Source organism: Rhinoraja longicauda, chromosome 1, assembly GCF_053455715.1.
Source record: "Rhinoraja longicauda isolate Sanriku21f chromosome 1, sRhiLon1.1, whole genome shotgun sequence".
Classification (NCBI taxonomy): domain Eukaryota; kingdom Metazoa; phylum Chordata; class Chondrichthyes; order Rajiformes; family Arhynchobatidae; genus Rhinoraja; species Rhinoraja longicauda.
In genome coordinates, this window is record NC_135953.1 from 15,815,504 (window position 1) to 15,828,909 (window position 13,406).

The 13,406-nt window shown below is 44.7% G+C and overlaps 1 protein-coding gene across 1 annotated transcript in view; it reads right to left on the reverse strand.

Moving 5' to 3' along the window:
- Window positions 1-1,338: 1,338 nt before the first annotated feature.
- Window positions 1,339-13,406, reverse strand: part of LOC144598684 (uncharacterized) — a 35,876-nt gene continuing 23,808 nt past the window's right edge. Inside the window, exons 2-3 of the mRNA XM_078408953.1 lie at window positions 7,667-7,831; window positions 1,339-3,329 (exon numbers count right to left, since the gene is read on the reverse strand). Of these exons, the coding sequence (XP_078265079.1) occupies window positions 3,052-3,329; window positions 7,667-7,831 (443 nt within the window). The 3' untranslated portion in view covers window positions 1,339-3,051. The remainder of the gene's footprint in view (window positions 3,330-7,666; window positions 7,832-13,406) is intronic.

Sequence of the window (13,406 nt, forward strand, 5' to 3'; positions counted from 1 at the left end):
AGGAGGAGGCCATTCAGCCCTTCGAGCCAGCACCGCCATTCAATGTGATCATGGCTGATGAAATTTATTTCAACACATTTGGTGTTCTTTGCAACTGCTTGGTTAATGCTTCTAGCCAATAGACAATAGACAATAGGTGCAGGAGGAGGCCATTCAGCCCTTCGAGCCAGCACCGCCATTCAATGTGATCATCGCTGATCATTCTCAATCAGTACCCTGTTCCTGCCTTCTCCCCATACCCCCTGACTCCGCTATCCTTAAGAGCTCTATCTAGCTCTCTCTTGAATGCATTCAGAGAATTGGCCTCCACTGCCTTCTGAGGCAGAGAATTCCACAGATTCACAATTCTCTGACTGAAAAAGTTTTTCCTCATCTCAGTTCTAAATGGCCTACCCCTTATTCTTAAACTGTGGCCCCTTGTTCTGGACTCCCCCAACATTGGGAACATGTTTCCTGCCTCTAACATATCCAACCCCTTAATAATCTTATACGTTTCGATAAGATCTCCTCTCATCCTTCTAAATTCCAATGTATCTCTGTTGATCATTTTCCTACTTTCCAGTTACATCGCATAGCACCCTCTTTTCCCGGGGATCAATATTAGTTTATGTTATTTTAGTTTAGTACTAGTTTATTGTCACATCACCTCGGTACAGTGAAAAGCTTTTGTTGCGTGCTAACCTGTCAATACATGGTTACAATGGAGCCATCCACAGTGTACAGATGCGTGATGAAGGGAATAACGAGAGTAATGTTTTGTGGAAGATAAAGTCCCAACTCGCCCATACCAACCAACATGCCACAACTACCCTCGTCCAACCTGCCTCCGTTTGGCCCATATCCCTCTAAACCAACCCTATCCATGTACCTGTCCAACAAATATTTTTTAAACGTGATAGTACCAACCTCAACTACCTCATTCCATACATCCACCACCCTTTGTGTACAAACGTTGCCCCTCAGGTTCCTAGTAAATCTCCCCTCCCCCCCCCCCACCTTAAGCCTGTCCTCTAGTTCTTGATTCTTCTAATCTGGGTAAAAGACTTTCCTCCATTTCAGTTACAGAACCCCTCTTTTCTCGGGGATCAACGTTATTGAGCACATATTATCAACCGCGATAATATGTCATAGTTTACCTAGGTGAGAATAGTGCAATCTCAATCTCTATTACGTTAAACAATAGGCACTGTATAGTCAATTCAGGTGCATTGTATGGTCAATTCACACACAGAATGTATCAGTTCATATATAGAAAGTAACCCTTTCCACTGAGGTATCCACAGCCTTGCACCACCAACGCAAGGGTTGCATTTATTGGTTAACTATGTTATAATAATCCCAATCTAATTCTTAAGTGAGTCAGAAGTATAAAAGGAGACTATGTCACGAGGGCAGCTGTCACAACTGACCTGGAGTGAGCTACAATTTCACACGAAAGAGATCGAGGTTGTGCATTTCAACCCTCCCACTGATTCCATCCCCTCACCCCTGGCACATGAAACACAAAGGGCTGAAGTGCAGGTACAAAAGATACTATAATGAGGAAGCGTTACAGAATGATAGGTTTTATTGCACAGATTGGAGTGAAAAGCACAGGATGTTGGTGAGATCTTGAATAGTGCATACATTTTTTTGGTCTCCATTTTAAAGAATGTAAAATAATTTGGTAGAATTTTAAAGAGGTAATGCAGGGAACATTGATTCCTGAGATATAGATCATAGAGTCATACAGTGTGGAACCAGGCCCTTCAGTGTGGACCGGGGGTCTTGCCTTCCGCTCCCACAAGATCGGCTGTGGGAGGTGCTCCCGGGGCACAAAGGCTGAAGGTGGCCGGGCGAGGAGATGCGGGTGGAGGCGACGGCTGCATACCTGGCGACTCTCGTATACAGACTCAGTGAGCTGCTTCTATACGTTCTGTATCTAATTGGCGATTGTACTTGTGTACAATCGCTCCTAATTTGTCAGGAGTGGATATGAAAGTGGGATAACATAGAACTTTATAAGACTATTAAGGGATTGGACACGCTAGATGCAGGAAACATGTTCCTCATGTTGGGGGAGTCCAGAACCAGGGGCCACAGTTTAAGAATAAGGGGCAGGCCCTTTTGACCTGAGATGAGGAATAATGTTTTCACCCAGAGAGTTGTAAATTTGTGGAATTCTCTGCCTATTCACTGGATGCATTCAAGAGAGAGCTAGATGGAGCTCTTATGGCCAGCGGAATCATGGGATACGGGGAGAAGGCAGGAATGGGGTACTGATTGTGGATGATCAGCCATGATCACATTGAATGGCGGTGCTGGTTTAAAGGGCAGAATGTCCTACTCCTGCACCTATTTTCTACATATCTGTGTAACTGTTGAGAGTGGGTGATCAATGGTCAGTCTGGAGTCAAGGGCCTCTTTCCATGCTGTAGCTCTAAACTGAACTGCATCAATAGTGGTTACACTCAGGCCATCGTGAGACAGACAATTGGAATGTGTCACAGGGAACCTTGTAGGTGAGGTTCAGATATTCTCCATCCGCCACTGCCCCGACATTGGGAAATTCTACGGTTCATGTTCAAAAGTTCGAGGAGCAGAATTAGTCCATTTGGCCCATCAAATCTACTCCACCATTCAATCATGTCTGATCTATCTTTCCCTCTCAACCCCATTCCCCTGCCTTCTCCCCATAACCCCTTGACACCTGTACTAATCAAGATTCATACCTGGTGAGTCAAACTCAGTGAGGTTTATTGATTATAAATCACCATTGTCAGAGCAGCTACTTCAGAAAATCTACACCACAAAATCTTACTACTTCAAGTGGTGGCGAATGTACAAAAAGTAAAAATATACATTGAAAAAATATATAAGGCAAACATTAAAGCATTTCCCCCTCACGCAGCCCAACATGTTGTTCCTGCTGCTCTGCAGCGAGCTGTCCATTGCAAACTGGGCTGCATTCTGACCCGGTGCTTTGACCCCATCCGTTAGCACCGCTGCACACAGGGCACTGGGTCAAACGCACAACTCCAAGGGAGTCCAGAGGGTTGTAGTGCAGAGAGTTTAGCCGCTCTCTTCATTGTTTTCACAGGGCAGTGGAGCCACCAGGGGCGACTGCTCTTCTGTCCTCCCGTCTGGCACGCTCACGTCCTTCAGAAGGATCTTGTGCAGACTCAAGGCCGAGGCGGTTACTGCAAACATGAGAGCAAACACGGCAATCACGTAGCTCTCTCCCAGGGTAGTCTGCAGGGTTATCTTCGCAAATGTCTTCCTCCTCAGCCTCGTCTTCACCTGGAAGAACAGGTAGGAGCACAGCGACAGTGACCCAATGTCCAGAATGGCTGAAAAACACAAGGACAAAACCATCCAAGGTGAGTTTAGTTTAGAGTTTAGTTTATAGTTTAGCTTAGCTTGAAGAAGGGTCTCGACCCAAAACGTCACCCATTCCTTCTCTCCAGAGATGCTGCCTGACCCGCTGAGTTACTCCAGCATTTTGTGATACTTTTGATTTGTACCAGCATCTGCAGTTATTTTCCTACATATCTTAGTCTGGCTTATAGTCTACATTAGTTTAGCTTATTGTCTACCTTAGTCGCACTTATAGTCTAGCTTAAGTCCTAGCTTACAGCCTAGCCTGAGTCATCGTCACCATCCAGTACAGCGAGCGATTTTGAGGGGCAAGCTATTGGTGTTGGTTTGTTAATCTCATGTGTACCAATGGCGCCCAAGCCAGGCGACTCTGTGTGCTGGTCACAGAGGTGGATCGGCAATCACGCAAAGGGCGGCACGGTGGCGCAGCGGTAGAGTTGCTGCCTTACAGCGAATGCAACGCCGGAGACGCAGGTTCGATCCTGACTACGGGTGCCGTCTGTACGGAGTTTGTACGTTCTCCCCGTGACCTGCGTGGGTTTTCTCCGAGATCTTCGGTTTCCTCCCACACTCCAAAGACTTACAGGTATGTAGGTTAATTGTCTGGGCAAATGTAAAAAAAAATTTTTTTAATTGTCCCTAGTGTGTGTAGGATAGTGTTAATGTGCGGGGATCGCTGGGCGGCGCGGACCCGGTGGGCCGAAGGGCCTGTTTCCGCGCTGTATCTCTAAATCTAAATCTAAAAATCACAATCGCTCTGCTTTTTAAAATCTCTACTCCAATAGCAGCATATCTGACTTTAACGATGCTTACTAAACGTATTCCTTTATCCTGTATTTGTACACTGTGAATGGCTCAATTGTAATCAAATATTGTCTTTCCGCTGTCTTTTAGATTGTAAAAAAAGCTTTTTGCTGTACCTTCTTCCCAGCTAACCCATTTGACCAAGATGCTCCATTCAACCTAGATCTATTTGTCTGCATTTGGCCGATATCCCTCTAAACATTTCCTATCCAAGAACCTGTCCAAGTGTCTTTTGAATGCTGTTATAGTACTGCACTAAAAGTTATTCGCGTTACTCCATCTGTACACTTTGGATGGCTCCATCGTTGTCATGTATTGTCTTACCACTGACTGGTCAGCACGCAACAAAAGCTTTTCACTGTACCTCGGTACACACGACAATAAACTCAACTCAACTCTGTGTGGAAAAAGTTGCCCCTCAGGTTCCTATTAAATCTTTACCTCTCATCTTAAACCTATGTCCCCTGGTTCTTGATTGTCCAAATGTCGGTGAGGGACTGTGCATTCACGCTCTCTATTCCCCTCATGATACCCTGCTGCTTCAGATGCTGAAAATTTGAAAGAAGAAATAGCAAATAGGTAATCAGGAGGTCAGGCAGCATGTGTGCAGAACGAGAAAGATTTACACCTTCAACTTTTTTAGTCAGAGGGTGGTGAATCTGTGGAATCCTTTGCCACAGAAGGCGGTGGAGGCCAAGGCAATGGATGTATTTAAGGCAAAGATAGATGGATTCTTGATCAGTACGGGTGTCAGAGTTTATGGGGAGAAGGCAGGAGAATGGGGTTAGGAGGGAAAGATAGATCAGCCATGATTGAATGGTGGAGTAGACTTGATGGGCCGAATGGCCTAATTCTGCTCCTATCACTTATGATCTTATGGTCAACTTGATGAACATTCATTAGATATTGGTTCGATGATGGAATAGACAAAAAGAAATCATGGCTAGGAATCAAAGGGAAGGTGTTGGTTAATAAATAATTATGCAGTTTATCTGTGTCCACTGTGAGATCTGCCTGCAACGTTTGATTATTTTGCTCTACACTGACGCAAAGCTAACTGCTATTATTATTTCTCAATACTTCCATTGACTGACTGACACCTGGTTCTGGATACACTGCTGCTGTGTTACAGAGATCCTCGAAACATTAATCTAAGCATGTTTCTTCCTCTCCCACTTCCCTGAGAACATTAAGCAAATGTTCCATCTGGCTGGGATATTCTGCAGACACTTGGGGAGTTCATTTGTTAAACGCATTGTTAAATATATTTGCATTAAGGATTCAAGTGTCATTTTGACGAGGTATTTCAAATGCTTAAAATAAGCGGCAAAATAGCATTTAAATGGTATTTTCATCAAGATAGCGACAAATGAAAATTAAGCCTGATTGTCTCAATTCTCTTGAGGTGTACATGAGTTAATTATTTTGAGACAGCATTGCCAAGTCTAGTCTGAAGATCAGTACAACACTTTGCAATCTCCCTGAATTAAATCCTAAAGGAAATATTTAGTCAGTAGTCACCTACTTCAGTTGACAGCAGAACTCTTGGTATGTATACTGAAGATTACATTCACTTGCTCCTTGTGTTCTCTCCTTCACCATATTTGACGCTGAAGTCACTTTTAGTTCCTTCCTACACATTTCGTCCGCTCCACGGCAAAATCTCCTCAAGGTATGTCTACTTTGAAGAAGTCCTCCTCCTCTCTCTGACGAGAGTTCTGCATCATCCTCTCTTGCTGCTCCCCCTCTGTGATTCCTCCTGCTCTGCAACCATATTTTAACCCAGACTCACTATCACGGGCTTTTTTTGCATATCTGTCCTTTATTTGTTCTACATCTCTCCACATCACTGTCTGTCTCACTCGTTCCCCCCTCCCCTGACTCTCAGTCAGAAGAAGGGTCTCAACCCGAAACATCACCTATTCCTTTTCTCCAGAGATTCTACCCGACCTGCTGAGTTACTCCAACTTTTTGTGTCTATCTTTGGTTTAAACCAGCTTCTGCAGTTCCATCCTACTCACTTTTAGTTTAGTTTAGTTACAGCATGGAAACAGGCCCTTTGGCCCACTGATTCCACGCCGACCAGCGATCACCCGGTATGCTAGCACTATCCCACACAGCAGGGACAATTTACAATATTTTGCCGAAGCCAATTAACCTACAAACCTGAACGTCTTTGGAGTGTGGGAGGAAACCAAAGCACCCGGCGAAAGCCCATGCAGGTCACGGGGAGAACATTCAAATTCCGCACAAATAGCATCCATAGTCAGAGACCTGGGATCCAAGGGAATACTGGGCAATGGAGACCTGGGTCTCTGGAGCTGTGAGGCAGCAACTCTACCGCTGCGCCACCGTGCCACTTTACTGCCTCCCTCACCATGATATTTATTCTTCACATTTTATAATGAATGAATAGTTATTCTTTATACTTTTTCATCACAGTCTTCCACGTGAATGACCACCACTCACCAGATTTCATTTTTATTTAGAAACAAAGAATTACAGATGCTGGTATAGACGCAAAGTGTTGGAGTCACTCAGCGGGTCAGGCAACCACATTTTCTGCAAATGGAGATGCTGCCAGACCCGCTGAGTTACTCTAGCACTGTGTGTCTATCTTTATTTTTATCAATCCTGTCACACCCATAGAATCACCAGCAATGGCTTCACTTTCCATTCCTTCAGTAACCTGCGATGTAGACAATAGACAATAGGTGCAGGAGTAGGCCATTCGGCCCTTCGAGCCAGCACCGCCATTCAATGTGATCATGGCTGGTCATTCTCAATCAGTACCCCGTTCCTGCTTTCTCCCCATACCCCCTGACTCCGCTATCCTTATAAGCTCTTACATGTGGCCCTCTTTATTTCTGTTCCAGATGCTGCCCAGGATGACATGGGTGATACGGTGGTGCAACCGTGGAGTTGTTGCCTTACAGCACCAGAGAACAGGGTTCGATCCTGACTGCGGGTGCTGTCAGTACGGAGATTGTACATTCTCCCCGTGACCGGAGGGTTTTCTCCGGGTGCTCCGGTTTCCTTCCACACTCCGAAGACGTTCAGGTTTCTGGGTTAATTGGCGTTCGTAAAAATTGTAAATTGTCCCTGGTGGGTAAGATAGTGCTAATGTACGGGCATCGCTGGTTGGCACGGACTCAATGGGCCAAATGGCCCAGTTTCCACGCTCTATCTATAAACTAAAGTGTTCAGATCAGGTATTCAAGCTTTCGAAATGGGACTCAAAAACATTTTGACTTTGAGATGAGTGTCAGAGTTAAACATTCCGCATGCCTACTTTAACAACCTATGCTACTTAGATGCTAGATGCTAATTTCAGAGATCTTTGGACTCGTATACCAACGTGCCTCCATTGCCCAGTATTCCCTTGGATCCCACTAATTAACAGTGCAAAAAACTCAGCTGCAACCAATGTCCCAAGACAAGGGGAGGATTGGAAGAAAAACAAAGGCAACTGAGACAATTAGAAGAAAAAGGAAGAGATGGTTACCCGTTATAAAATGTAACATAATTGGTATGTTAAACAACAGAGGATGCCTTGATCCCAAGAAGCTCATAATGAAGGCCCCAAAGCCAGTCAGTATTCCGATGTAGCTACAGGTGGCCATCACTATCAGGAGAGCGATTCCTTCATAATTCATGACAGTATTCGGATCTGCAGAAGACAGTGGAAGAAAAGAGGGTTAGTTTTATTCGATAATCAAAGAAAATTCTTTATTGAAGACAAAACAATGCACTACTTTTCACAATCTCCTGTTCCTCTTTGAATCAAGCGGTTAAGACTTCCATTGAGATCTTTGCAACATTTTGCATGGCGGCACAGTGGTGCAGCGGCAGAGTTGCTGCCTTACAGCGCTAGACTCCCAAGTTCAATCCTGACTATGGGTGCTGGCTGTACGGAGTTTGTGCGTTCTCCCTGGGACCTGAGTGGGTTTTCTCCAGGAGCTCCAGTTTCCTCCCACACTCCAAAGACATACAGATTTTTGGCTTTGGTAAAAATTGTAAATGATCCCAAGTGTACGTAGAACAGTGCTAGTGTGCAAGGATCGCTGTTCAGCGCGGACTCAGTGGGTCTATGCTGCATCTCTAAACTAAACTAAAACCACTCTTGGATTCTGCAATACCAGTCATTCACATGGTGGCCCTTGTGTTCACTATGGCGAGTCCACCTTTAATTACGAATACCTGGGAAACAACAGTAATGATAACATGCAATGGGGAAGCGGGAAAAATTCCAGGCAATTAACTAGACCATCAGTTTGCACCCTGTGAAGGGTGAATTTCCTCGGCTTCCAACCATTCCTCGAGTTTGAAGTCAGGTTATTCCAAAACTAAATTGATCCAACCTTTCTGTTGCTGCTGGCTGGGATTCCCATTCTCCGCTACCCCACTGAGGACATTAGACATTGTCTATGAAACTGATGCACTACAATGTTGAAAATGACATCCTACACTCTATCAGTCTGAAGAAGGGTCTCGGCCAAAAATGTCACCCATTCCTTCTCTCCAGAGATGCTGCCTGTCCCGCTGATTACTCCAGCATTTTGTGTCTACTCTCTGTCATCTGTTTGTTTTGCTCTTTCTCCGGTGCTTGAGTTTGGACTGATAGTGTCTATGGTCATACAGTACAGAAATAAGCTCTTCGTACTCACTTGCCCATGCCAACAAAGACGCCCTATCTACATTAATCCCACCCTCCCACGTTTGGCCCATATCCCTCTAAATCGTTTCTATTCATATAGAACTGTCCAAATGTCTTTTGAATGTTGTTATAGTACCTGCCTCAAACCCTCCCCTGGCAGCTCGTTCCATACACCCACCATCATCTGTGTGGAAAAGTTGCCCCTCAGGTTCCTATTAGATCTTTCCCCTCTCACCTTAAACCTGTGTCCTCTGGCTCTTGATTCCCCGACTGTGGGTAAAAGTGTGCATTCACCCTATTTATCTCCCCTTCCTCCCCCCCTCATGGTTTTAGACACTGTTTGTATTTAGAGAGACAGCATGGAATCCCGCCCTTTGACCCACAGAATCCACACCGACCATCGATCACCCGTTCACACTAGTTTTATGTTAATCCACTTTCTCATCTACTCCCTGCACAAAAGGGGCAATTAACCTACAAACCCGCATGTCTTTGGAATGTTAGAGCAAACCAGAGCACCTGGAGGAAACCCACACAGTCACAGGGAGAATGCGCAAACTCCACACAGACATCATCCGAGGTCAGGATTGAACCCAGGTCTCTGGAGTTATGAGGCAACAGCTTTCCCACTGCACCAGTGTGCCGATTTGATCTGATGTGTTTGGACAGCATGCACTGTACCTCAGTACACGTGACAATAATAAACCTAAACCTCTCTCATTATCTCAGGAGTGTGTTTATTCACAAAATGCTGGAGTAACTCAGCAGGTCAGGCAGCATCTCAGGAGAGAAGGAATGGGTGACGTTTCGGGTCGAGACCCTTCTTCAGACTGATGTCAGGGGGGCGGGACAAAGGAAGGACATAGGTGGAGACAGGAAGACAGTGGGAGATCTGGGCACCATTCCTTCTCTCCTGAGATACTGCCTGACCTGCTGAGTTACTCCAGCATTTTGTGAATAAATATCTTTGATTTGTACCAGCATCTGCAGTTATTTTCTTATTATATCTCAGGAGTGTGAGTCTGTAAGATGGTGGGAGCCCGGTAGATCACATTGCACCCCAAAAAGCTAAAAACAACCAAGACATCCGGACAGTCCATGGAAATGCAACATACCTCATGCACTGTATGGCAATAATCCTACTCAACCAGTGAGATTGAAGGCATTCACTGTTGATCAGATTGGGATATCAGAAAATGACTGCACGGATTTCCCATTTGGCAGAGTTATGGGAACATGCAGAATTACGTACAACGTATTAATAACTGACCAGCTTTGATTCCATCTGAACGACGAATTATCACCTCAAATTAGTTTCAGTTTAGTTAGTTTCAGTTTAATTTATTGTCACGTGTACCGAGGTACAGTGAAAAGCTTTTTGTTGCGCGCTAACCAGTCAGCTGAAAGACAATACATGATTACAATCGATCAATTTCCAACGAACATTATGTTGATTTAGACATTGGATTCTGATTTGGTTAAATCTCATGATAAAAAATTTTTTTAAACAACAGGTGCTGAAAATCTAACGTAAAATCAGAACAATCCGGAAATGCATAAGATCTGAGGCAGCATCTGTGGAGAGAGAGAGGAAGCAACTTCATCTTTCAGGTAAATGTTTTCTCACCAAAATATCCAGAATTGACCAGAAATTTGGTCTAAGCACAATGTCACACCATCCATTTTAGTCCTAATGAAGGGACTATTATTAGTTCATTAGTTTAGTTTATTGTCACACGTACCGAGGTACAGTGCTAACCAGTCAGCAGAAAGACAATACATGTTTACAATCGAGATATCCACAGTGTACAGATACATGATATAGGGAATAATGTGAAGAATGTTCAGTGCAGGATGGTTCAGTTTTAGATTTAGATTTTTGTTTTAGATTTAGAGATACAGCGCGGAAACAGGCCCTTCGGCCCACCGAGTCCGCGCCGCCCAGCGATCCCCGCACATTAACACTATCCTACACACACTAGGGACAATTTTTACATTTACCCAGTCAATTAACCTACATACCTGTACGTCTTTGGAGTGTGGGAGGAAACCAAAGATCTCGGAGAAAACCCACGCAGGTCACGGGGAGAATGTACAAACTCCGTACAGACGGCGCCCGAAGTCAGGATCGAACCTGAGTCTCCGGCGCTGCAGCATTCGCTGTAAGGCAGCAACTCTACCGCTGCGCTACCGTGCCGCCCGTTGCCTGATAAGAGGTGGGAAGAAACTGTCCCTGAATCTGGAGTTGTGTGTTTTCACACTTCTTGCCTAATGGGAGAATACCTCTTGCCCTATGGTTGGTTACTTCGTATAACAGATAATTTATTGTATATTTATTTATCGTGTTATTAGTTTAATGTGCCTGTAAAGCTACAACAAGAGTGTGGACAAGAAATAATTTCATTGTTCGGGTGCCAGGCCATTTTACAATTGACACTGACTCTTAGCTTTTGAAATATTAATTGCTTATGACTTTAGCATCTCACTCTGCCAGAAGTTTGTTGGCCAACAGAAAAAAAAGTACTATGTTTTGTTTACGGTTATTAAAACGTAATACTTAATTAGTTCAAAATGTCTCCATTTCTCATTTGCGGACTTGCACAAATTGCAAGGCTGTAGAACGTAGCCCAGTCCGTCAGAGAGACCAAACTCCCCACCACTGGCTCCATCTATACTTCATGCTGCCGCGGGAAAGCACCCAACATTTTAAACCCAACAACATTATCGACTTTCCCACCCCAAACATCCCTTCTCCTCTCCACTCATAGAAACATAGACAATAGGTGCAGGAGTAGGCCATTCGGCCCCTCGAGCCAACGCCGCCATTCAATATGATCATGGTTGATCATCCAAAATCAGTACCCCGTTCCTGCTTTTTTCCCATATCCCTTGATTCCGTTAGCCCTAAGAGCTAAATCTAACTCTCTTTCACAAACATTCAGTGAATTGGCCTCCACTGCCTTCTGTGGCAGAGAATTCCACAGATTCGCCACTCTCTGGGTGAAAAGGTTTTTCCTCATCTCAGTCCTAAATGGCCTACCCCTTATTCGTAAACTGTGACCCCTGGTTCCGGACTCCCCCAACATCGGGAACATTTTTCCTGCCTGTCCAATCCCTTAAGAATTTTATATGTTTCTATAAGATCCCCCCTCATCCTTCTAAATTCCAGTGAATATGTCCAGTCAACTCATTCTTTCATCATGTCATCCTGCCCGGGTGGTGAACTTATGCTGCACACCCTCAATAGCAAGAATGTCCTTCCTCAAATTAGGAAACCAAAAGTGCACACGAACTGTACTCCCACTGGGAAAGGATACAAAACACTTAAAAGCACGTGCACCAGACTCAGGATAGCCTCTTCCTCTCTGTTACCTGACTTCCGAGGACCTTCCATAAGCTAGGATACAACTTTCCGACCTACCTCATTGCAAACACTGGACTTTTTCTCTGGAACTGTTATGCTACAACGCTAAGAAACTATTTTCTGAACACTGATACTTTTCCCTTTGCTCTAGCTGTTGTACTTACAGCAGCACAGTGGCGCAGCAGGTAGAGTTGCTGCTTTACAGCTCCAGAGACCCGAGTTCAATCCTGATTATGGGTGCTGTGTGTACGGAGATTGTACGTTCTCCCTGTGACCGCCTGGGTTTTCTCCGCGTGCTCCGGTTTCCTCCCACACTCCACAATGCCGTACAGGTTTGCAGGTTAATTGGCTTTGGTAAAATTGTAAATAGTCCCTAGTGTGTAGGATAGTGTTAGTGTGTGGGGATCATTGGTCGGCGCGTGCTCGGTGGGCCGAAGGGCTTGTTCCACACAGTACCTCTAAAGTAAAGCCTAAAGTTGTTTAGTGAATGGCTTGATTGCACTCATGTATAGTATTATCCAACTCGATTGCATAGCACACAAACAAAAACTTTTGACTGTATCACAGTACAAGTGACAATAATAATAAACCAAACCAAAAGTTGCAAAATCTGGCTAGTTTCTCCCCGAAGGAAATGAGTTTGGACCAGTGAACAAGAATGAGCTTGTACATGATATCAGACAACACACTGTCTTGTATGAAGATACAAGGAAATACAGATGCTGGAACACAAAGTGCTGGAGAAACTCAATGGGTCAGTCAGCATCTGTGGAGGGATTGGATAGGCATGGTGGCGTAGCAGTAGAGTTGCTGCCTTACAGCGACAGAGACCTGGGTTCAAACTATGGGTGCAGTCTGTATGGAGTTCGTACGTTCTCCCACCTTCTCCCCCATTGCCTCCCACACTCCAGGTGACTTACAGGTTTACAGGTTTGTAGGTTAATTGGCTTTGGTAAAATTGTAAATTGTCCCTAGTGCGTGTGTAGGATATTGTTAGCGTACGGTATTGCTGGTCGGCACGGATTCGTTGGGCCGAAGGGCCTGCTACCATGTATCCCATATACCCACCACCCTTTGTGTGAAAAAGTTTTCCCTCAGGTTCTTATTAATTGTTTCCTCTCTCGCCCTAAACTTTTGTCCTCCGGCTCCTGATTCCCCTACGCTGGGTAAAAGTCTTTGTGCATTCATCTAAGTTGGCTCCTCAAATTAGTCCATGTGGTAAGA